This window comes from Salvia splendens, chromosome 14 (assembly GCF_004379255.2).
Source record: "Salvia splendens isolate huo1 chromosome 14, SspV2, whole genome shotgun sequence".
Classification (NCBI taxonomy): Eukaryota; Viridiplantae; Streptophyta; class Magnoliopsida; order Lamiales; family Lamiaceae; genus Salvia; species Salvia splendens.
In genome coordinates this window covers 25,155,824-25,181,034 of record NC_056045.1, presented here as the reverse complement: position 1 = coordinate 25,181,034, position 25,211 = coordinate 25,155,824, and the positions used below count along the sequence as shown (strand labels likewise).

Below are 25,211 nucleotides of genomic sequence, written 5' to 3'. Positions count from 1 at the left end.
GCTAGCCACTTTGAGCCTTTAAAGCTTTTTTCTTTGGAAGCTAAATAAAAGGAAATATCCATACACTCTTGGTGAATTTTAGTTTATATTTTGTGAAAAGAGTTGGAGAGATAAGGTAGAAAGAAAAGTAGTGTGCTTAGTTGTGAAAAGTGCATAGACATCTTTGGTTTGAATGAGATAATTAGTTGTGCATAGAAATAGAAAGAAAAAAAACAAAAAAGATGTACAAAAGAAAAAAAAATCAAAGGAATTTGGGAAGTGAGAAGAAATTTAGACAAAGCCTAGAATTTACTAAGATTCGAATTGTTGGTGCGGTGCTATGTTTGATGTAGTAGAAATTGATTACTTTTGCTATGTTTGGGATTAGTCACTTTTTAGTCATATTTCCTCACCTTACCAAAGAGCCTACATTATAACCGAAAATAAAGACCTTTCGGATTTTTGATTTTAATCACATAACGTAGAGGAGGGATTAGACATCGAGCAAGCCTATGGTAATCTTTGCATGTTGCATGATCTGAGAGCATATATTCTTTACCTTATACACTTTGAGAGTGAGTGATAAACACACTTCTAAACACTTGTTGTGAGCGCATGTACTTCAAGGTGATCAACGAGCTAGTAATGAAAATGCACTAATAAGCTTTGCTTGATTTGATTTGTATTCTTGTCAAACTCTTTATTTCTTGATACAATTTTTGAGGCAACTATGAAGTCTAGTTCTTAGCATCCGTCTTTCTTTAGTAGTTTTTCTCTTGTTTTGTTTGAGGACAAACAAATAATTAAGTTTGGGGGAGTTGACAAACACAGATTTTGCATGTTTTTAAGGACTAGATTTGACTTGTTTTAAATGTCAATCATGCAAATTATGTTCTTAAATTGCATATGTTATACATTTGGTATTTTTGACATGTTTGTTGATAAAAGATAGACAAAGCTGAAAAAAGGCCAAAGTGCAGCAGCCTCTGTTCGAGCCCATTCTGCCAGCGATTTTGAAGTCCAGTTAGTGCTTACTACATGCCATTCTCTTTGTCTTCGAAAGAGCTTTGCGTGGATATCTTGCATGTCTCAATCGGAGTTCTGTGGAGAAAGTTATGACAATTCTACGAACGTTGCGCAGTGCAGTCAAAGCAGACGGGGATTTATGCAGTAATTCACGGAAGAAAAGAAATTATTATATTGTGAAGCCAAATCTCTCCTATTTCTTATAGGGCATGAAATTTATCAAAAATAAACCTTTTTCCAGCCTATAAATACCTCTAAACCTAATTCATAATCTTGATCTCAGAGCCTCCAATCATTCTCCCTCTCTACACTTCTTCCATTCCATATTCCACCCTTAAATTCGTCCATCTTCCATTGGAGCGGAGTTCTGCAGATCCAGGCAAGAGAAGACTGAAGATTGAAGATTCAACCTTGGGTTTTATCAATTTCTTTCATGTCTCGTACTTTATTTGTAGTTTTTACTTGTCTATGAGTTAAACATCAATTGTGGAATTTTTGGTGAAGATATTCGATTGATTTTCCTTGTTAGCTCTTGTAGTTATTTGATTTATCTTTGCGATTTCTATATTCAATTGATTAGCTACCTCTTGAATACAGGTTAGAGTTGATTAGAGTACTCGGGAGATGAAATAGTTGACTTGGAAAATGGATAATTCACACTTTAATTCAATAGAACTCGGAAGAATTGAGGTTTCACGTGAGGTCATTGGTCTTAACGATCTTTTAGGAGTTAGATGTTAGAGATTTAAAGGGGACTTTGATTTCAACACCTAATCTACGGATTTCTCACCTCGGGGGTGGGTTTAATCCAGTTAAGTGACCGACTTAATAACTCTAGAGACCGTAATTCAAGAAAGTCGATTGTGTTTTGGATCCTAATATTCTACATTCCTATGCTTGCTTTGTATCATTGTTTATATGCTTTCTTTTTATTTGTTTATTTATTTTTCAGTCTAGTTTAATAAAATCAAACAAAAAAAAACATTCGTGTCTTTAAATAGTTTATGACACTTAGTATGTGATAGCCAGTTGCAATCTTATTCCCTGTGTTCGATATCCCGGTACTGACTTTTAGCTATGCTAGATCTACCCTGTAAACTTGCAGGTATCTTTAGTGCTAATAAATAGTGCATCATGCTCCAATCCAATCGTATCAACAGACAACCAGTAATAATTTATTAAAATGATATTCCTTCTAGAATTATCAAATTCTGGTCGGTCTCGTAACTTTAAATATTAGAATTTGTTTTTATGAATGTTATACTTCCTTCCCAAGTATTGCTATGCTCGAAGGCCTGCCCGGTGTCTTGTTGGAAGACCTACGTAGCCGTCCTCAGAATATCAACTCAACTTGTTTCGCTTGGGTACTGCAGTAGATGTCATAAGATTTTTTCAGGTCGGCGTCGACTCGAGCAAAATGACAGTGAAGTATTTTCGCTGTGCGGGGGGTGCTCCTCTCGGGAACTTGTTGTTGTAGGTGCCAGTCACCCTCGCCCAAAAAACATTCCAGTGTTGTTGGTTCCCAATGATCTGATCCTCCAAAGTGGATATCCACATTTCGAACAATTTCTCCGTCTCAGGCAGAGTATAGGCATGATGGGCAGGGGCTGTGTATTCTTCCGGATTTCCTTCAACCCACTTTTCTTATTAAAATCAAACAATTTATTAAAACTTATACCGATCAAAATGAAGACATTGAATGGATATCGGAGAGAGTATATTGCTTCGTCAATACAAACTTATACTCCTTCTATTCCTTATAATATAGAATCTCTAACACACTTTTTCTTTCGATACTATACTAATTTTGTAATATTAAAACTTATGCAGAATGGAAAAATATGACAAGCTTATACACTTTTTAATTTTAAAAATATTTTTATTAGTAAAGTGACATTCATTCTCCATAACAATATATATTTTTTTTAATCTTGTTTATGTGTAATTTTGACATTATTTGTGTCAGAGAGAATTCCCGTTCACGCGCTTACTGGGCCCCGACGCGTTTTCATGGACTCTCAAGCTCCCTCTCTCTCTCCTCTACCTACTCTTTGTCGTGGTATATCAACGAGCGGCACCGCCCACCGGCCGTACATGAAATGAAACCGAAGCTTGAACCTGGAAAGGCTCTAATCAGCTAGCAATCGAACCTTCTTTCCAGCACCTCGTAACGCCACAAAACAATCCGAGAAAAAACCCAAATACTACTCCATATTTGCCATTTTGGAGTCTACAGTGAAATCATCCACCCGTTCTCATCCATCCATCCATCCATCCTCACTCCAACAAAGTAAACTCTTGTTTCCTCATCACATAACACTTGTCTAACAAACACAAATTGCAGCTTATTCAAATAATTGTGGTTTATTGGTTGTTATTAATTTTTCATAGGACCATGTGCATGATGCTCTTTTTGTTCTCTCAGCTTCTCTTATAAAGCGCCCGTGATTGAGTTTTCTTGCTTTGCTGTTTGTCGGTGTGAAATGTACTACAGTCGAAGAGCACAAGGGTTGTACTTTTCCTGTTGATTTTCTTGGTGGGCCTCTTGAAAAATGTCGCAGAAGCGGCAAGAGCCGGAGGAGGGCACATCTTTTGACGAGAGGCATCCCAGGAGTGCAAAATCTTTTAAAAGGTTGCTTTTTTTATGTTAATTGTTGCTATAAAGTCATGGTGTCTTCTGATTTCTCTCCTGATGTTAATTTTATTGTGTTAATTAGTCTTTGCTGGATGAACCTTTACCAGTTGATCTGTTTATGGGATTTTGTGAATTTGAATTTAGCATTCAGATCCAGCTTTTGTAGAACATGAAATGAGTATGCTTATGTTTCCGAAGCTTTAAAACAAAACTTGTTTTGATGCTAAATTGAATTGTAACATGGAATTTCTTAATTCTTGTAAGAGAGGATCAGATAGAGTTATTGATAATTGATTCTTTAGTTTGAAGTTGGAGGCCGATTCATTAGTTGAGAATGTGTGTTGGTAGTTTACTGAGAGGTTTATCGGGTGTTGTTGTACTGATTATTTTGCAAATTTTGTAGTGTGGTGAGGGATGTTATGAGCCTCTGCAAATTGCAACATCTAATGGAGCCAGTTCTTGAGCCTCTCATTCGTCGAGTTGTAAGTCGAGATGTGCTTCCGAAATATTTATTTATGTGCTTGTGATGAACATGTTTTCCAGTTATAGATGCACTTGAATAATTATGTTATTAGGTAAACTATAGCCACAGGGATAATACAACCTTTGTTCTCAGTCTTGTGATTACATTTGGATATTTGAATGGAGAATTATGTGTGTCATTAACTCTGTTGTATAGTTGTTAGGTATGGACTTCTGCTGAATTTCATTGCTTAAATGCTCCTGGACCAATCTATGATTGGCATAAATTTACTGGTTTACTTTAATTGAGCGATCACAGGTGAAAGAGGAAGTGGACTCCGCGTTGAGAAAATACATAATTAATACGAAAAGGTATGACGTAAGTATCCAACAAGATTCCTAACTTAGGTCGCAAACGAATTTGCTAATTATTTCCTTTTTTGGTGAAAAAAAATCCAGGAATTATGGGAAAGACACGCATCCCTCTGAACCGAGGAATTTGTGTTTACAGTTCTCTAATGGCATATCTCTTCCTGTGTTTACTGGAACTCGTATTGAAGGAGAAGGGTCGACCAGAATGGAAGTTGCTTTAGTCGATATCCTTACTGGGGAAGTTGTTTTTAGTGGTCATGGATCATCTGAGAAGGTAGAGATTGTAGTTCTTGAAGGAGATTTTGATGGAGACGAGAGGGGAAATTGGACAGCTGTAGACTTCCAAAATAATACAGTGCGAGAGCGGGATGGAAAGAAGCCTCTCCTAACTGGGGATCTTATCACGACCCTGCAAGATGGCAAGGGTTTGGTTGGTAACATTATGTTTACAGATAATTCAAGCTGGACAAGAAGCCGGAAGTTTAGGCTGGGTGCTAAACTCTTGGACAGCATCAGTGGCGTCAGAGTAAGAGAGGCTAGATCAGAACCCTTTGTTGTTAGAGATCATCGTGGAGAACGTGAGTTACTTTTAGTCTTCTACTGTATTAGTTACATTGTGCAGCCATTTTCTTAATTTTTTCATGTGGTGAAATGAAGCCAATTTTTGTTTTCTTTGAATTATTCCCTTTCCGTGATTATAGAGTCCGATTAAGTTTTGTACATGGACTGAATCTTCGGAAAAGCTAATGAACAACTAAACTTCTTTAAATGCCTCAAAACACATTACTTCATTTGCTCTAAAGCGAAACAACAGTCATCAGCAGAAAATCACTTAGTATAATACATCTTTTCACTTTTCCTTGTGGAAGTGTACAAGAAGCACCACCCTCCATCACTTTCTGATGAAGTATGGCGGCTGGAAAAGATTGGTAAAGGTGGAGCTTTTCACAAACGTTTGAGGAAGGAAAGCATCACTACCGTAGAGGATTTTCTGGTGTCATTCTTCCTAGACCCTACAAGACTTCGAAATGTAAGATATTTGTGATATTTTGTAATATCCGTTTCTGTAACTCTTGGTTCCATTGCTCACGTTAGGATTTGATGTTTCATGTATATCCACTATTTGAAGAGTGGTTAACACATTTCTAAATTGAAAATATTGTAGATCCTTGGGGCCGGTATGTCTGCCAAAATGTGGGAAGTAGTCGTGGAGCATGCTCGAGCATGTGTTATTGACCAGAAATTACAATTCTATGGCACCTCTCAAGATAATGGTGTTGTTTTCGACATGGTCGGGCAACTGATGGGGATCATCTCGAATGGCCAGTATCTTCGTGCTGATAAGCTGTCTGAAGCAGAAAAGGCATGCTGCTTTTTTTGCCATTTGTATTTCTTACGAATGCTCATTCATATTTCCAATTTCGACTGACATCTGGCTGTATCCCGAGTCTGTTTCAGGCGGAGGCTCACGAGTCAGTCATCTCTGCTTTTGCAGATCGTGAAAAAATTGTCAGCTTTGATGAGGGCTCACCTCCGAATTTCCCAACCCCATCAAGCTTATCCGTTGCTCGATCTTCTTCAAACTTGCCCTCTGAGACCAGTTTCAATGATGATGAGCCTTACTTGCAACACAATGCTTCTTCTCCAATCTATATGGAGTCGGTATATTCTTTGGAAGGCTTGAGCACCTTTGACAATTGCCTGCACCAAGTTGAAGACAACCTAATCTGTAATGCTGACACCTTGAATAGAGCATTGTGTGCAGACGAACTACAATACTTCGAGACGGATCAGGCAATCCACAGTCCTCCTCTGGAATTATCTGAAGATATACAGGGCGACATCAGTGCTTATATGCCATATTCTGGTGTTTCCACTGGTAAATCTGAGAGGGGGTGGAACATTCTAGTCTTTGTATTGAGATGGTGGTTCTCGATAAGAAGAATCGTGGCTAGAAAAACCCGTACTTGAGAAAGTCAGGGTAATACTATTGCGATTGAAGACGTTTGTTGGAGATCCTCTGCAGCTACATGTGAAGAGAATTTATGAGTTCTTATATATACATGCATATACAGATTTAGCTGATTGTTTTGTGAAAAAATATACAATAAGCAAGGCTGTAAGTGCAACAGTGGAAGCATCAGTGTGCAATTGTATATGGTAGTGTTTTAGGGGTGGTCTAGTTTTTCATTCAAGGACTACCTTTTCTGTACATATTGAATATGTGAATAATAAATAGACCCTTATTTCCATGTAAAGCTGCAGATTTGATAACTGAAAGTTTGTTTGGAAATAGAATGGAATTTCCTTTTGAAGGGAACTCTCATCATTGCATCAGAACAGAAAAGTTGAATAAACATTAATTTCCTACAGAGGTATTTTATTCTGAGGATATTGTTCATTCGGACATTTGTTTCATTCTCGAGAATATGAATTGATGAAAATTGCTTACTTGTTTGACATAGTACACATGTAAATGCTATAAGCAATTTTAAGTATGCTAAATTGTGAAAGTTTGGCTTCATCCTGTTTGAGTGGTCGAGGATTTTGAATCGAATAAGAGAAGGTTTACCAAGGTCGAAGAGGAATTGGAATTGGAAATGGAAAGAGGGAGAAGGTTTGCCAAGGTGTAAGGAAGCTGAATCAACAAAAAAGGAGCATATGTGGTAAATTCAGGAGGTGACAAGTAACTTTTGTTTCTTGATCAAGAAACATCGCTGAGTTTCTTTGTCTAATTTTTAGAGCTATTCAAAGATGCGAATCAAACCTCAGCTCAGCTCAGCTCAAGGTGAAACTGGAGTTGAGGAACGTGAATGCTTGAAAATATTAACCAGTGAGGACAAAAAAGGAGAAGGATTTGCTTTCTCTTTTGAGGATGATCTTGTTGTTCAATATTGTAGAAGAAGTTGCTGTGCAGTTTCCTCATCAAAATTCCATTTTTGACTTTTAACACAACCTTCACACTAACTAGATTGCACTTATCATGTTGAAATTTCCTCAGCACCAACAGATGGATTTGCAGCAAGGTTTCAGACTCCATTCTTGATTTTGGTGGCAATATTTTTGCAGGAAGTGAGGTAGTTTCCTATCTGTTTCTGGGAAACCATGATCTTGACTATGAAAGTGATTAAATAATCTAGTGTAGTTGAATATTAAAAAAATATAGTAGAGAAAAAATAAAAAATAAAAAAACTCTGAAACACAACAACACAAACCGAGACTTCATTTAGCACATGCTTTAACATCACCCTCTTTTTCTTATATTCTGATGCTCACTTTTCAGACAGAATAGACAAGAAACAGAATAGTTAGAGGATGGTGTCTATGGATGAGGTGATGCAAATTGTAAGCGCACACATGTATGTAGATGCTAAATAACCTGCAATATGTATGTTTGCATTCTTGTTTCTTGTGCGTGATATTCTGCTAAGGTCGAAGAAGAGTTGGAATCCAAGAAAGCGAGAATCTTTTCCAAGTTAGGCGCGGGAGTTGTTGGTGCTTCTGCTCGTGTAAAGAAAGCCAAGACGGAGGCCTTCACCCTCGAGAATTTCCGCATCAAATGTGAGTCTAGCTTGTTAGTATTTGATAATGATGAGATGTCTCTGACTAAATAATTGTTCTTCTACTTGATCTTCAGATAATGAGATCTATCTGATGAAGTATGGCGTTTAGATTGTATTTGGAGGCGTGGTGAGATCGATAAGCGCCTTCAAGAAAACAACATCTGGAGGATTCCTCATTTAACCTCATAAATCCTCAACGCCTCAAGAATGTAACCTCATTTCTACCCGATGATGAAGAACTTTCTTGAAGACCAAACTTTCTTTGCAGGAGTTGATGAGTTCATGCACGACACCATTAGTTACGGGCATGGCGGGCGGCATCTGAGGTGGGAGAAAGGGATGGAAATATTGTTCATGGTTTTGAAATTTAGGAAGAGGGTGGTTTTAGATGTTAGTCCAATCCGAAACAAGTTAACGATAATGTTATCATGGAAGGGAAGGGAAGGGTAGCATTTAGAGTGCTGGATTGTTGATGTTCTTAAAAGAAATTTTTACAATTCCCATATATGGAGTATATACAACCATACACACACAACGTATATACGCTAAGTAAAAATGTTTTTAACTATAATATCTTTATACTATTTGTTTAAGTTTTATATTCGTGATTTTTTTATAGTTAAGTAATTATAATAGACTACATAATTATGTCTACTAAAGTTTTATCTTTTTAATTTTATTGTTGATGTTAAACCAATATAATCTCATTTTAATTGCATAAAATAAGATTATAATCCTTAGACTGAATACCGTAACAAGTAGTATAGTAGTATTTTAATTTCTTGAAATTCATATTGAATTTTATTCTACATATTTTGTGTATTGTATAAAATCCATAAGATCATCTTATTATTATTAAATATCTTAACTAATATTTTAACGCAACACATAATCATTATATAGTTAATATTGTTAATGTGTAGTGATTAAATAAAAAAGAACATTCAAATAGTAAATCTATTGTGTGCAATGCTAACAAATTTTAAATTATGTATACATCAATAAAAAAAATTCCATTAAATAAATAAATTGAATTTATGTGTATATCTCAATATCAAAGAAAAGTCTTAAACTAATACACTGGTGGTGTAATATGATAATATCATTCATTTTAGACTTAGTATACACCTAAAAAGAAAATGCATATTATTAGGGATAGTTTCCATAATAAACGAGAATGCATTTTTCTTTCCAAACTTTTTATGCTTCCAGCTAGAAATAGAGGGCTTGTATATTTCCATTTGGCAAAATAATATTGGTGAAGCATACCACATCACATTGACATGTATTATGTCTAGACTAGGGAATTTTTTCTCTTATGTCATGAAATTAATGTATCAAATAATTTAAATTATTTGAACCCTATGTTAACGGACTGTGAGTCGACTCAGTCACTTGTATTATTATCTATCAACCGACTCTTAACGACCGTTAACTATTTTTTTTATACGACTTTTAACATTAAAGACTATGTTTAAATGAAGTAAAATAGGATTGGCTGCCTTTTTGCAGAAATAGTCAAACTTTTCTGCGCTATGAGTATCAAATTTAAAATTACTAGTTATTCTATAATTAACGAATATTTCTTAACTTATATCACAATAAAAAATTGGGGTCGTACGGTATAATACTACTAGTAGTACGTATTTGTAAATGTTATTGTAAACTAGTACTCTTAAGTCTTACTAGCTATGAGATGTGGAACGTGGTTATAATTTGTAAATTATTTCACTTTTAAGTGATTTTATCAGCCATTATAAATTCCAATCTTGCTTTAACCTAGTATATTGATTTATCTACTAGTAACAATTTAAAGCATGATCGTGCCTGACCTCGTGCATTTTTCATAATATGCTATTTAAATATGTAAAAGAAGCTAGCTGCCAAATCAAAGTTTTCAAACTATTAGTGCCATTTAATTGGTTTGAACTAAGTTAATAAGTCAATAACATTGACAAGATCAAGTCGTGAAGTACGTGTTCATTTAAGCCATGTTAGAGCATCCACAACGCGCGCCGCCCGCGTTCCGCGTTTCGTGCCGGAGGAACGAAACGGGCGCGCGACGCGTTGCGGACATGCGTTCCGTGCCCAGGCCGTGCCGTGTGCCGTCGTCACGAGACGCGGCATGGCCTGCGTCGCCACGCGCTTCGGCGACGTGGCGCGCCCCTGCGTCGTGCGTGACGCCCACTCGCCGGCCCGCGAGTGGGCGTCGTCATTTATGACGCAATAATTTTTTTTTAATTCGAATTTATAAAAAAAATTTAAAAATGTGTAAATGGTAATATTACCGTTTTATATCCGTTTTTTTATTTTTTACTCTATAAATACTCCTAATTCATCTTCATTTCACACACAACTACACATCTATTCTTCCTAAAATCAACTTCATTTCCTCTCCAATTTTCATCTAACATCTCATCAAAAAATGTCCGGCAACGGCAACTCCGGCGGTGGCGGCTCCGGCGGGTGGGATCTCAACACGTTTACCGATTGGGGTACCATGTACAACACACTTGGTGGTTCCGGTTCGTCGACGCCGGGCACGGCGGGTTTGGCGACGCCGGGTGGGTACCAACCACCCACTTTCGACGTGGATGCATACGCTCGACCCTCCGCCCCGCGGTATTCGCAGGGATTATCCCAGATTCGGGAGGATTTCCCCGTGAACCCACTCTGGGAGGAGGCCGAGGCGGGCGAGGAGGCCGAGGCGGTGGAAGCTCCAGGGCGGAGTCGGAGGCGGGCGAGGAGGAGGAAGAAGAGGAGGATCTAGGCCGGCATCCGTACAGCAACAACGAAACGATGGCGGTGTACAACGCCTGGATCACCGTCTCGTATGATCCCATCGTCGGGAATCAACAAGCCCACAAGCGCTTCTGGAAAAAGGTCACCGAGATCTACCACCAGATTAAGACGAAAGGCTCCCGGAAGCGCACATATACAATGCTCCGCTCTCACTTTGGCCGAGTCGACAAACAGGTCAAAAAATTCTGCGGCATCTACTCGACCGAAGCAGCGCACTACCAAAGCGGAGCTTCGGGAGCCGACATTCTGAGGGAAGCTTTGCGCGTCTACAACCAGGACACCGACAAACAATTCAGATTTGTTGATGTTTGGCAGGCTGTCAAGGACGAGGAACGGTGGACCGGCGGTGTCCGCTCCAGCTCGAGCTCAACCTCAAAGCGCACGAAGCACACGACGTGTGGCCAATACTCGTCTGGTGACACCGGTGAGGGCAACGGCGGACAAGAGGGTGCACCGCAGGAGTTTGCGGGTACGGCCGGGGATGACGGGGGATCCAGCCGTGCGCGCCGTCGGCCGCAAGGGACGAAGGCGGCGAAGGCGGCTAGAGCGAGGAAGGGCCGAGGCAAATCAAGCCAGGCGGGCTCGGGGGTGGCTCGAACACCCTTATGACCGCCACAATGGCGGTATACATGACCGCCACAATGACAGACACTTCCCGCTTCTCGCCCTCCCAATACGTGGCTTGGTGGAACGGAATTGTGCATATGGCAGCACAACTTGGCCTTCCGACTCCCCCTCCACCTCGACCGCCTTCGGGGGATGATTCGCCGGCGGAGTAGTTTTTTATTTTCTTTAAATTTGTATTTTAAATTATGCAACGTTTAATTTTTTAGGATTTTAATTGTGTGTTTTTTATTTTTTAGAATTTTAAGTTGTAATTTTTTTTATGTTGTGTGTTTTTTAATGAAGTGTGTTTGTTTTAATTGAATTGGGTTGGAAATAAAAATAAAAAATAAAATTGGATGAATAGTAATTTAAGGAACGGTTAAGAAACAGATAAGGAACGGAGGGTTGCAGGTTCCGTTCCTTAGTTAAGGAATGGAGTTAAAAAGTACAGTGCGACCCGCAAATAGTAGTTTAAGGAACGGTTAAGGAACGGTGGGGGAACAGCGTAGTGGATACCCTTAGACTTAAATATGCTTTCATTCCATTCAACTAGGATTTATTCAGTTCGCAGAAAATGTGGTAGATTTTTCTTATAGTGTAGCTGAAATCTATTCAGAAACAACTGCCTTAGATAAAAAAAAATGCATGTATTTTTTATTTTTGTTTTGAGAGATAAAATTTAGTCAACGGCCCCTCAGTAAAAAACATTTATTACTCCTACTTCGTACGTCACATATGCTCGTAAATAGATAGTTTTTTTTATTGAATTTTTTTCCCCGACAAACAACTACGGCTAAATTAAAGCTAATGTTGTTAGCTTGCAAATACAGAAATTATGAGACCTAAGAGCATCTGTAACGCAAGGGGCCGGGCCGCATCTCGCGAGTCCCGGCCCGTCCCGAGTGTTGCACGGAGGAGAGTCACGGCCCAGGCCCGTCCCGGGGCCGCGTTCCCGGCCTGTCGCGCGTCCCGCGTCCCGGCCTGGGACGGCGTTGCACGGTGACGGGCCGCAACTGTAGAGTCCCGGCCCAGCGTTACACGCTCCTCGGGCCGGGCCGCAACCAATTTTTTTTTTAAATTCAAAATTTTTTTCTATAAATACTACTCCATTTTCATACACATTCAACTTCATATTCAACTTCAAACCTCTTCCTAGAATTCGAAAAAATTTGGACTCGCACAACACACTCGCCTCCAAGCCGATCTAATCGAAGAAATTTGGACTCGCACCAATGTTTTCCAGAATTGACGTTATGTTTTTATGTATTTTATTTTCAGTTTTAAAATTTCTATGTTGTAATTTTGCAGTATTCGATGAAATTAAATTTTCCGTGTTATAAATTTCCAGCGTTTTTTATTTTACGAGTTAAATAGGTTGGAGTTGTGAATAGTGTCATTTATTAGTTGCGGCCCGGGCCGCAACCTGCAGGGTTACAGCAGTTGGGGCCTGGGCCGCAACTGTAGAGGAATGATGACGTGGAGGGGACTTGGGGCCGGAAATGGGGACGGGGTTAATGATTCCCTAAGCGTCCACAATAGGGGGGCCGCGGCTCCCAGCCCGGAGGTGGCTCAGGCGCGGTCCCCTATTGCTGGAGCCACAGAGAGGCGCGTGGGGGGGTAGCCCATGGTGTCAAACCCTAGAAGACACAATTCAAGGAAAGAAATAAATCTATTTTAGGAGAATACCAATTAGTGATTATACCTAGAATAGATTGATATGTTTCCAAATATACTTGTATTTCTCTCCTATAAAAAGAGATCATTGTATACAATGTAAAACACACAGAAATACAGAAATAAGAGAATCATAAACTTTGTTCTCTGCAATTCACCATGCCTAGCCTTTTATCACTTATCCCTCTCGGTTACCATCTTCAAGATGGTATCAGAGCAGGTTATTAAGGTGGGGACTCAGAGAGAGTTCATCACCGTCCCAAGGCTACCTTTCCCAACCGTCTGTCCTTAATCCTGTGAGCAAACAAAATGTCAGAAACCACCGAGAGTTCAAACACAGATCCACATAACACAAACACTTCAAACCAAACCAATTTTCCACCAGATTTCGCGGCACAATTTACCGAATTCCTGAAATTTAAGGAATTTTCATTAGGGCAGAGCTCGAAAAACCCCTCAACCCAGCCAGAATCGCTGGGGGAAGTAACCATCAAAACAAAGCTCAACGGGAACAACTATCCCATATGGGCCAACCTGATGAAGAGGGCTATTGGCGGTAAAGGGCTGACCTCTCACATAATAGGAGTTTCAGACCCCGAACCGCCGATAACCGACCCAAATTACCCGAGGTGGCAGCAGAGAGATCACTACACCTTCAATTGGATTATCAACAACATCGAATCCGACCTTGTAAACGAAGTTTCTCAATACGCGACCGCCAAGGACCTTTGGGAGGGCCTGGCAATCACGTATGGCAGCGGGAGAGATCCATTTCAGGTGTACGACCTACACAGACAATGTATGACGATCAAACAAGGAGAAATGACCTTGGAAGCATTGTGGCAAAAATTACAGGATCTGTGGATATCCATAGACGCCCGAGATCCAAGCACGATTGACCATCCTCCGTCAATCGAGAAAGACAATCAACGGACCCAAAGGATGAGGGTGTATCAGTTTCTTACCGCACTCGATGAACGGTATGAATCAGTCAAGAAGGAGATCATCAACAAAGAGCCATTACCGACTCCTCGAGAGGCATACACGATGCTGAGGCGCAATGCCGACAATGCGCGAATATTGAAACCTACCGAACAACCAGGCTCCGGAATTGGAGCGGGATTGATCATATTCGACCGCAACAGGACCAGTCAGCCTCCACCGCCACCACCGGCGCCGTCCCGGTATCCAGCCAATCACCCAAAGGCGACGAAGATAAAAGCAAATTGTTTTGTAGCCATTGCGGAGGAAAGAGACATACAAAAGATACCTGCTTCCTCATTCATGGGTATCCCGAATGGTGGGATGAAATGAAGAAATCCAAGCTCCAGGGGGCGGCGAATCGCGGTGGACCGAGGGCATCGGCATCAGCAGCGGCGGCGGTTGGAGGCCAAGCCACCTACGCCGAGCACGCGGCGGGTGGCTTCGGTACTCCAACCACCACCGAAAATTATGGCGGATGCGGAGAGGAGAAAGCCGTGGCCACTGTCACGGCGGCGAGAGTGCAGATTGGAGGAGAAGCAAACGCGGCTGACCCGTCTAGGGTTTGGAGTGAAGGTAAAGGGGGGTTCTCTCATTTGAACCCTCCAAGTTCTGCCAAATCACGTTTTTTACCCCATCCTCATAGACTTATTGTTTCCAGCCCCAAAACTCCTCACATATTGCACCCCGTACCCCACTTCGAAAATAACTCCTCTAAACTCCCCAAAATTCCACCATGTATACCACCATGAACTGCGACTTTATTGAGGGAGAATACTTCTATAGCCAACCTAGCGGTCAGGGGGAGAGTCGACCAGAAATTCCGGAAAATGACTCACTAGGCTGGCTACCGACACCAATACCCGAACCTACACCTACACCCGTACCCGAACCTACACCTACACCAATACCTGAGCCTACACCAAACCAGGAAGAGAATCACAACAGTCAGGGGGAGGGAAACTTGATGAGTCCAAGTCAACATGTTCTAAACGTCGGTCCACCAGAGACAGTTAGCGGTAACACCGGGCCGTCAAGTTCCAATGTGCAGGACGAGGAGTTCGGCGACACCTCGCTATCTACCCCGGTCAGGGATCCTGAGGTAAATAGTCATAACTCTGGAAATATTACTCTGTGGAAGAAACTAATAGTGACAAGGAGAATGAGGAAAATGAGGAACAAGCAGACATGGGTTATGAGTTACCGCTAAGGAGTACGAGAGGCGTTCCTCCTCTGCGATACTCTCCAGACTGGAAAGGACGAAAGTCCCAATATTCTGTAACTAATCTTGTGCAGGGACATCTCACAGAAATGGCTAGAGCTTTTGAAGCTGCCCTCTATGAGGATGAGATTCCTCAATCCTCTGAGGAGGAGATGAAACACAAACATTAGAGGGAGGCAATGAAGAAAGAGATAGATGCCTTAATAAAGAATGGAACATGAGAGAAGTGTACTCAGTAGGATGTCGATGGGTCTTCACAATCAAAAGACGAGCAGATGGTTCAATCGAGAGGTATAAAGCACGACTGGTGGCTAAGGGATACACTCAGGTCTATGGAGTGGATTATGCAGAGACGTTCTCTCCGGTAGCCAAACTAAATACAGTTAGAACACTGTTGTCTATAGCTGCATCTAGAGATTGGCCTTTACATCAGCTGGATGTCACTAACGCCTTTTTACATGGAGAGTTGGAAAAAAATAAGGAAGTCTACATGGAAGCCCCTCCAGGTTTTCTTGGAGAATTCGGAGACGGACAGGTGTGCAGATTGGGGAAAACCTTGTATGGACTAAAATAGTCTCCCCGGATATGGTTTGGGAGATTCTGCCAGGCAATGTTCAAGCATGAGCATGAACAAAGCCACTCTGACCACACATTGTTCATTAAGAAGAAGGACGGCAATGTGACATGTCTGATCATCTATGTGGACGACATGATTATCACAGGAGACGATGAAGAGGAAATCAAGAATCTGAAGGAGAATCTATCTAAGGAGTTCGAGATGAAAGAGTTTGGGGCACTGAAATATTTCCTTGGAATCGAAGTCTTGAGATTGAAGAAGGGAATCTTCCTGAGACAGAAGAAGTACGTACTGGATTTACTAGCAGAGACTGGTTTACTAGATTGCAAGCCCTTAGATATTCCTATGGTACCCAACCATGGATTGAAGATAGAAGAAGGAGCAAAGCTAACAGACATGGGAGAAGTATCAACGATTGGTGGGAAAGTTGATCTATCTCTCACATACTCGACCAGATATTACCTATGCAGTTGGTATAGTCAGTCAGTTTATGCACAAACCACAAGAAGACCATATGGAGGCTGCCTTGAAGATTGTAAGATATCTGAAGGGGACTGTAGGATACAGAGTACTCCTAGAAAAAGGATGAGATCTGGAGGTTCATGGATACACTGACGCTGATTGGGCAAGCAATCCAGTTGACAGGAAATCTACGGGAGGATACTTCACGTTCGTAGGGGGAAACCTGGTCACTTGGAGAAGCAAGAAACAAAAGGTCGTTGCCTTATCTAGTGCGGAAGCAGAGTTCTGAGGAATCAAGAGTGGTTTAACAGAGATTATGTGGTTGCGGAGGTTACTTACGGAGATAGGATTTCCTCCAACACAGAAGAGTCAGTTATTCTGCGACAACAAGGCGGCGATCAGTATTTCAAAAAATCCAGTGCAACATGACAGGACTAAGCATGTGGAAGTAGATCGACATTTCATTAAGGAGAACCTAGAAAAAAGAGTCATAGAATTTCATTTTGTGAGGTCAGAGGATCAGCTGGCAGGCATCTTAACCAAAACTGTGAATTCTAAAGTGTTCAAAGAAGTTCTTGGCAAGTTGAGCATTGGAGATGCCGCGGCTCACTTGAGGGGGAGTGTCAAACCCTAGAAGACACAATTCAAGGAAAGAATCAAGGAATGAAATAAATCTATTTTAGGAGAATACCAATTAGTGATTATACCTAGAATAGATTGATATGTTTCCAAATATACTTGTATTTCTCTCCTATAAAAAGAGATCACTGTATACAATGTAAAACACACAGAAATACAGAAATAAGAGAATCATAAACTTTGTTCTCTGCAATTCACCATGCCTAGCCTTTTATCCCTTATCCCTCTCGGTTACCATCTTCAAGACATGGGAGAGCCTCATAGCCGGCCCGGCCGGGGCCCTTGGGCGCGGCCCCCTATTGCAGTGGCCGAGAGCTGCGGCTCATAGCCAATTTCGATTTTTTTTCTTATTTTTTATAAATACACCATTTTTTCTCCATTTTTCTATCCCATTACAAACTCTACTTTTTTCAATTTATCTCAATTCAACTTTCAAAATATGGATTCCGACGATGAATAGTATTAACAAGCGATCGATCGGGACTTCGATGAACTAGTTGCAGCGGTGCAACGTGAAGCTGACGAGGCAGCGACGGCAGTCCCTTGGCCGATCCATCATCGGCGACCAGCGGTTGATGGAAGACTACTTCGACGATAACCCCCCGTTATCAGCCAGAGATTTTCCGTCAGCGATTCAGAATGTCGCAACAACTCTACATCCATATAGCGACGTGTTTGGCGCAACGCTTCAGGTGCTTCACCTTGCGACGTGATGCCAGCGGCCGAGTCGGGTTGTCGACATATCAGAAGTGTACCGTGGCAATTAGGCAGCTTGCCTATGCCGGGCCCGCTGACATGTTCAATGAATATCTACAGATGGGTAACGACTGCCCTAGAGACGCTAAGGCAGTTTTGTAGGGGCATCAAGAATATCTTCGGTCCGGAGTATTTACGGAAGCCAAATGCCGATGAATGCGAGAGATTGATACGTATGCACGGGACTGTGCACCATTTTCCAGGGATGTTGGGCAGCATCGATTGCATGCACTGGGAGTGGAGGAACTTGGAAGGGGCAGTTCACCTCTGGATTTAAAGGGAGACACCCCGCGATGATCCTGGAAGCTGTTGCTAACTACTGTTTGCGAATCTGGCATGCGTATTTTGGTGTCGCTGGGTCGAACAACGACATCAACGTTCTACAGTCGTCGCATCTCTTCAATGACGAGTGTCGGGGTGAGGGTCCGCAAGTCAGATTCGTGGCCAACGGCACGCAGTACAACATGACATACTATTTGGCCGACAGGATTTACCCTCGCTGGCCCGTGTTTGTCAAGATGACCCGGTAACCGGTTGGGCCGAAGCAATCCTATTTCGCACGAAAACAAGAAGGCGTTAGGAAGGATGTTGAGCGAGCTTTTGGTGTCCTCCAATCGCGATGGGCCATTCTACGGTGCCCGGTACGACAATCGCACGAAAATGATGTCGCTGACATCATGTATGCATGTATCATATTGCACAATATGATAATAGATGATGAAAGATTTGCTGCAGAGCGCTGGGCACCAGAAGAGGGTGCTAGTACAAGTCACGGTATTGCCACCGCCCCCCTACAGATGGGTGCACTACGTAGTAATGCATACTTGATTCAGCGGTTTACCGATCTGCGGAGGGAAACATCACATACGACACTGCAGACTGATTTGGTTAAAGAGGTCTTGAACCGTAGAGGAGGGGGTGCAGCGTGATATGCGTTCGCGGTGTTGTTTTTGTGATGTCGATAATTTTCGTTGTATAATTTTTTCATATATAAAATACAACGAAGATTTTTTGTTATAATTTTTTTAATTAAATTATAGAATTTTTTAAAATTATTGTAGTCCAAATTTTTATTCTAGTTAAATTAAAATATACGAAAAAATGAAAAAAAAAATCACGTATTTGTGGCTTGTGCTTGTCCACTATTGTAGTGACCAAGTTTCTTGGGCCTTGACCAAGTTTTGGTGCCTTGGGCTTGCCATACTCACTCTAATAAACAATTTCAATCAAAATACTAGTATAATTTTAACAATTTCAATCAAAATAAAATTTTATACTCCGAATACATGCATCGTATATAATTTTGGGTGACAAAATGAAATGTACATACGCTACCACAGATAGAATGTGGCCGATGCCGGAACGCGGTGTTTTGAGGGGTCATACTCATTGACTGATGCTTGCTTCCGCCTATTTATGGTCTGAAAATGAAGATTCAACTCAGCTAGTAATTTAAGACATTCTTCGCTAATTTTGTGGGGTTGCTGTTGCTGTTGCTGTTGCTGGAGAGAGATGGAGCTTGATCCAAACGCCGGTTCATCTGAGCACCCAAGTTGTTCATATCCAAGGTATGTCGATTTGGAGCAATTATCTCTTTGATTTCGGTGTTTCATTCTGCTTGCCTCATTTTGAAGATGGGGTTGTGCTTTTCTGCTTATTATGCTCTTTTTTCACTTGTAAAATTCCCCATCTTGATTTAGGAGTACCATTGTGTGTGTGTGTGTGTGTGTGTTTCATTTCTTGCTTTGTCTTTGCATGATTTGAGAAAATATGGGTTGGGCTTATTTAAGGAGAATTGCTGTTATAATCACTTTTACAATAAATTTCCTTTTATTTGTCCGTTTCCCTTTCTGATATGTATGGATATTATTCCAACTTTAGAGGATGAATTATGAAATGATCATACTTTTGAGCCCGCAGGTGGGTTCAGATGCTGCCCAATTTTGTCTTTAACAAAGTATATTCTTTTAGTTGGTGTTTCTTTTATGATTTATTGAATCGTTTCATTAATTTGATTAGCTTCCTTGAAATATCGAAAATTGGTAATTGCCACAGTTTGGAATCTTTCATTTATTCATTATTGATTTTACTAAGTTTTCGATATTACTGCTTCATAACTTTGACATGTCTCTATCTTACCTCACTCCCTTCATGATAGCTATAGGGAAGAAGATGTGGCTATAAATTTGCATAGCCAAGCGGTTAGCGAAGGATGTACAGTTTCTCTCGATCGAATGCGTGGAATGGTGAGTTGCATGCACATCTTCTCTTCTATGTTCAATGAATGCTATATTTCCATTTTGCAAAGGATTGATTGCTGTCAAAAGAGGTTTGCTTAGGATTGATGCATGCTGTAGGTGTTTTTGTTTGTCTGACTTTGTCAAGAGGATGTCTCAACATCATGATTGATTATATATTAGTATGTTATAAGACACTATACCAGCCTAATTTAACCCTCAGCCTAGCTTGAGTTTCTGTTCAAACTTTGTGGACTGTTCCATCTCAATGTTTCTTTTCCGTTTAGATCGTTACAGTTGAGACTTCATGAACCAGAGCCTTTTGTCTCTCAATAGTAAAAATTGTACTTCAGCTTCAAGGTATACCTTTCATAAAATCTTAAATTGTCATGGATCTCGATATTTTCTAGTCTTGAGAAATTTATTATGGTTGATTTGCCAATTAGGATATTTGATAGATATCCTTTGTTTTAGGTAATAAAGGCTCTTCAGCCTGCTGCTGGGAGGCTTTTGAGGGAAGGGACTCGGTGAGAATTTATGTTATTGGTCATTAATTTTTCTCTTATTTACTGATCAAGAAAAAGGCCCACACTTGTGGTTGATAATGAATTCTGGCATCGTTTCTAATGTGCTGATAGGAATGAGTTTTCCGAGGAAAGGAGTCTACAGCTGAAGTTCTTAGATAATAGAGTAGCCGATACTGTGACAGGGCAGGAGCTTAAAGGGTTAAAAGGTGGGTGCCTGAAGTTGGTTCTGCTTGATCCGAACGGGCATACTGTGACCTGTGGCCCTGGATCTTCTGCAAAGGTGGAGATACTACTTCTTGAGGGTGATGGTGATGAAAGCAACATGACTCTTGAAAAGTTTGACAGAAGCATCATTCAAAAAGGAGATACAAAGAAGCCGCACATTTCTCCTAAAAGTGGCGATATATTGCTCAAGAAGGGTGTTGCGGATTTGAATGATATTAAGCTGGGACACGACAGTGACTGGAGTAGGTTGTGCAGCTGCAGGCTGGGGGCGAGGATCGCACAGAATCTTAAAGGAACAACGGTGCAAGAAGCATGGACTGCACCATTTAAGGTCAAAGATAAGCGCGGCAACCGTATGTTCTTCTCACTCTGCGTTGAACTTATAATTGTATCGTTGTACTGTTCTTTACTAACTAACTCTTCATATCTATCAAACGGCTGCTTCTGTTGCCCAAAAAATATTAAAATTAGTGTCATAGAAGTTTGAGCTCCTAGTCTCATCTCCTTCTGTCATGGTCTTCAGATACCACAGTGGTTCTACTGTGTTGAGATACATGGATTATGTAAAGAACAAGGCCATTAAAGTTTAATCTTAAAGAGGATGAAGAAACTTCCATATAACTGCTGGTTTCCTTTTGCAGAGTATGGCAAATTTCTGTGTCCATATCTTACTTCTGAAGTTTGGAGATTAAAGGGAATTGACAGGACTGGCAAGCGCCGTGATAGGCTGAAAAAGAAACACATTGAAACTGTGCAAGATTTTTTGTTTTGGCTCCATGTCAATCCCGAGGAGCTCCAAAACAAAGTAATTAGTCATCGTTTACTATTTGTACTTGTTTGATTTATCATGGCTAAACCAGATTTTGTTTGCATATTAGGATCATACTATATGTTTTGTTTCTCGTTCTATCCATTTAGGTTTAGAATTCATGGTTTATTAGTTGTTTCTAAAGCCAACTTGCCACATATTATATAGCATGAGAAATATATAAGTCTTTGTAATATGCATACAGATATTACGTGTCGGTGATGGACAATGGAACACAATATTGAGTAATGCTCAGAGCTGCAAAATTGATTGTGAAAAGATGTTCTGTCACATATCCGCAACCGAACCCCAAAGATTTGTTGTTTATGATTGTGTGGGAAAAATCAAGGGGGAAATGATAGAGTCCCAGTTTGTTGGGATTGATAATATGTGTGCTGATCAAAAGGTGATGGCCTGTCTTTTCTTGTGAATAGATTTGTTTATGCAATTGTGGTGTCTCCTACTCCTACTAATGAATTACTGACCCTAATAGGATGGTGCACTCAAGTTACTGAGATCTGCATTACAAAGGGCCTCTGCATTATACGATGATGAAAATGAGTTTACATACCCAATCACAAGCACCATCGGTGGTTATGGGCCTCTTGGATCAAAAGAAAGAGGAGAGGTGCCCAAACCTGATCCTCAGTTCACCCCTCTTCATACCTCAGGTCAGATATGCATCATATTTATTGAAAAGTGTTTTTGGGTGTAATATCCTGAAGGTGTTGTGTTCTTCTTCCTCCTGTTTTCCAGATTATGATTTGCAGGATTTTGAAATAGGCTTCGAGAATGAACATTCTTTTCCAGGAGATGAGCAATTTAGTGGAAAGTGGAGTGCAGCAGGTGGCGAGATGGAGGGAGTTGGAGGTTCAAAGGAAGGCTCAAAGTCCGCATTAACAGTGGATCAGCAATTGGTTTGTGATAATGATTTGTACTACGACTTCCCTGGCAGCCCAAACCCCATGCTGTATTATAGTTCACATATTCTGAGTGCTCAGGTTGCTAATCCGCCAACCAAGTGGTGGAAGAAAATCTCCAATGTATGGTTCTTACTGAGTGAATGTATGTCTTACCGTGCTGCTGCTCCTCCTACTTGCAAGAAGAGGAGGCTTGCCTAGTAATCCTATTCATTCTTGCCATTTCGATTATGTATATGTATCATGAGACGTGGCCCTTATAAATTATCAATAAGTATGATAAAAGTAAGGGATATTGAATAAATTTATGTTCAAATTTTATTTGCATTGAAATGAAAGAAGTTTGTCGATGTCATTGTTATGTAATCAAAGTGAAAGGAGTTTCTAGAGCTATTTAGTAAATTTAAAATACTTTGATAACCAATATTCTATAGCTTGTTGATTAATTCTAATAAAATGCTCTTAATTTCTTCTGTAATAGAATCTTGATAAAAGAGCGGTATTTTTTTAAAAAACTTGTACTGTGGTATTTCTTCTGTACTATTTCAGGTTTCATTACCTCTGGAAGGTACACTGAGGCCCTTAGACATTTCCTTGATTTGTTCTGTGAAGTCATGGGTAACAAAACTGTTATTGTCTATGCTCTCTCTGCCTGTGCTAACCTCGGGTCTTTAGATAGAGGGAAGTGGTTTCATGGCTATATCGATAGTACTCGTGGTTTGCAAAGCTCTAATACTATGACTGCACTCATTGATATGTATGACAAGTGTGGGACAATTGATTGTGCATATCGAGTTTTTGACATGAAATGAGGCATTCCGAACTATACTAGTATGATATCAGGTTTGTCTATCCATGGGCAATGTTAGCTGAAAAGGTGAAGTCTAATGATATCACTGTATGGCAGGTTCTCAATGGCAACCATTCAGGTGTTGTGCAGCAGGGCTCATCAATGTTTACAGCATGGAGAGTTTGTGGGGGTCGTGCCTAAGATTGAGCACTATGGCTGTTAAGTTGATATGCCTACGAATCCAGATGTGGGTTGTATGGAGGGCTTTATTCAGTGCCTGCAGAATTAATTCCAATCATAGTTTTGGAGAGCACATAATTACTTGTTTTGAGCAACTCAACTGTGGTAGATATTATGGAACTAATGTGCTGTTCTCCAAAAGAATCTCAAGTTCGGAAGGTTATGGGCACGTAGAATAATTCAGCAGATATCGGATGTAGCTGGATAGAGGTAGATAGTGTTGTTCATGAGTTCAGTTCAGAGTTGCTGATGTATTTCACTCTCAGATAGCTGAGATCCCAGAGAAGTTATATGAGATATTTAACAATCTAACATTTTTGAATGATCTGTACTTAACAATCTGTCTTATCTGCCGAGCCGGAGAAGCCAAACAACAACTTCAGCCTCTTTCCATAACATGTAGCTGATTCTCAATATTCATCTTATGAGAGACAACCTCTGTGTTCTAGGCGTCGTAGATGATGCTATGGAGTTGTTTGGAGCATCCGCGACGACGTTCAGTCAATCCAGAAACGGGTATCTTGTGCAGTTCCCAAAGGTAGGTTCAAAAACATTATCACTACATTACATTGGCTCTTGAGAGTTTGTGCTTTTCATTGAAGAATGTTATGACAAGAAACACATTCTGGTCTTTGTTGATGAATTCAATGAAGATTAGATGTTTAAAGATTGTGACAGCCAAATTTTATTGGATTTTGCCTTTTTATTCCATTTGTACTACATTAGCCTTTATCAGAGTATAGGAAGCTTGTCTGCTATAGGCGATGAACTCAATGTAGATAATCTATTTAAATTTCTTAATTTGAGACTGTGACATGCAGATTCATAACCCAGATATTATTTTTTTATATTTTCCTTTATCTTGTTTCGTATTTTAATTATTTTGAATGATAGTGATATCATACCAATCAATATGGTGAACATTGTCCATTGAATTTCATTTATGAAATAGCCACATTCTCTGTTATACTTATCAACAAATGTGAAGCATTTGAACTATATTGCTAAATTTGTTCTGTTATGTCAATCCATTTAATGTGTAATAGCAGTTTATTTGGTTATTTATTGTAAATTTAGATAGGACATTAAAGATGACAATGTTGTATTTTACTATTTTTGAAAAATTTATAGAATATGGTCCTAGCAACAGGTCATGGTTGTTCTGGCAAACTGTTATTTTCAACTTTTGTCTTCACAATGAATCCTTCTCTTCTTAACAACCAAGAGTTACTTGATTAATTATATGATGTATGATTCAAATTGTTTTCTAAAGACAAATACTAGTATATATATTTGATAAACTATTGGGGAGACTTTCAGATATAAATGTATTGTAGTTGTAATTTTAAAATTGAGTCTGATTTACTTAATATAAATACTCACGTTTTTCAGATGCAAATATTAGCTAGTATCAAATTAAATAATCATTTTCTTCTTCTAGATTCCGAGAAAGAGCTTCAATTTCATTAATTCATTAATTAATTGGCCATTTGATATAATTAATTCCCCCAATTTTAGTACTATTGATAAATACGAGTATTTCCGCATTTCACGTATTTAAAAGGACGTCCCACCCAATTTTATTACTTGCATTCTCCTTTGTTATTTACGTTATCATTTGTTTGTTACGTAAGTCGAGTCGATAAGAATATTGTTACAAAGTAGTTTATTACTCTCTATACTCATTTTAAAAAATAATTATAAATAG

General features: G+C 40.0%; 2 protein-coding genes across 3 annotated transcripts; both read left to right on the top strand.

Moving 5' to 3' along the window:
• Positions 1-2,988: 2,988 nt before the first annotated feature.
• On the top strand, positions 2,989-6,732 carry LOC121765901 (calmodulin-binding protein 60 A-like). 2 transcript variants are annotated; one of them, XM_042162186.1, is made up of 8 exons: positions 2,989-3,295; positions 3,500-3,637; positions 4,044-4,122; positions 4,422-4,474; positions 4,562-5,052; positions 5,344-5,504; positions 5,640-5,837; positions 5,933-6,732. In XM_042162186.1, the coding sequence occupies exons 2-8, from the start codon at positions 3,558-3,560 to the stop codon at positions 6,443-6,445; spliced, it is 1,575 nt and encodes a 524-aa protein (XP_042018120.1). In that variant the 5' UTR covers positions 2,989-3,295; positions 3,500-3,557; the 3' UTR covers positions 6,446-6,732. The 2 variants fall into 2 exon arrangements, with proteins under 2 accessions (XP_042018120.1, XP_042018119.1); XM_042162185.1 differs by having other exon boundaries at positions 3,431-3,637.
• Positions 6,733-19,075: 12,343 nt separating this feature from the next.
• On the top strand, positions 19,076-23,842 carry LOC121765888 (calmodulin-binding protein 60 A-like). The gene is made up of 9 exons (XM_042162171.1): positions 19,076-19,324; positions 19,915-20,002; positions 20,468-20,520; positions 20,632-21,098; positions 21,387-21,550; positions 21,759-21,959; positions 22,047-22,224; positions 22,310-22,596; positions 23,381-23,842. Exons 1-9 carry the CDS (start codon positions 19,269-19,271, stop codon positions 23,462-23,464), a joined length of 1,578 nt encoding a protein of 525 aa, XP_042018105.1. The 5' UTR covers positions 19,076-19,268; the 3' UTR covers positions 23,465-23,842.
• The last annotated feature ends 1,369 nt before the right edge of the window (positions 23,843-25,211 follow it).

Excerpts from the sequence above, each read along its gene's own strand:
- LOC121765888 (XM_042162171.1), top strand. The coding sequence starts at position 19,269 with ATGGAGCTTGATCCAAACGCCGGTTCATCTGAGCACCCAAGTTGTTCA. Across the intron at positions 19,325-19,914 it reads CCAAGTTGTTCATATCCAAG|CTATAGGGAAGAAGATGTGG; the intron begins GTATGTCGATTT and ends CCTTCATGATAG. Across the intron at positions 22,225-22,309 it reads CACCCCTCTTCATACCTCAG|ATTATGATTTGCAGGATTTT; the intron begins GTCAGATATGCA and ends CCTGTTTTCCAG.
- LOC121765901 (XM_042162186.1), top strand. The coding sequence starts at position 3,558 with ATGTCGCAGAAGCGGCAAGAGCCGGAGGAGGGCACATCTTTTGACGAG. Across the intron at positions 3,638-4,043 it reads AGTGCAAAATCTTTTAAAAG|TGTGGTGAGGGATGTTATGA; the intron begins GTTGCTTTTTTT and ends CAAATTTTGTAG. Across the intron at positions 4,475-4,561 it reads TACATAATTAATACGAAAAG|GAATTATGGGAAAGACACGC; the intron begins GTATGACGTAAG and ends AAAAAAATCCAG.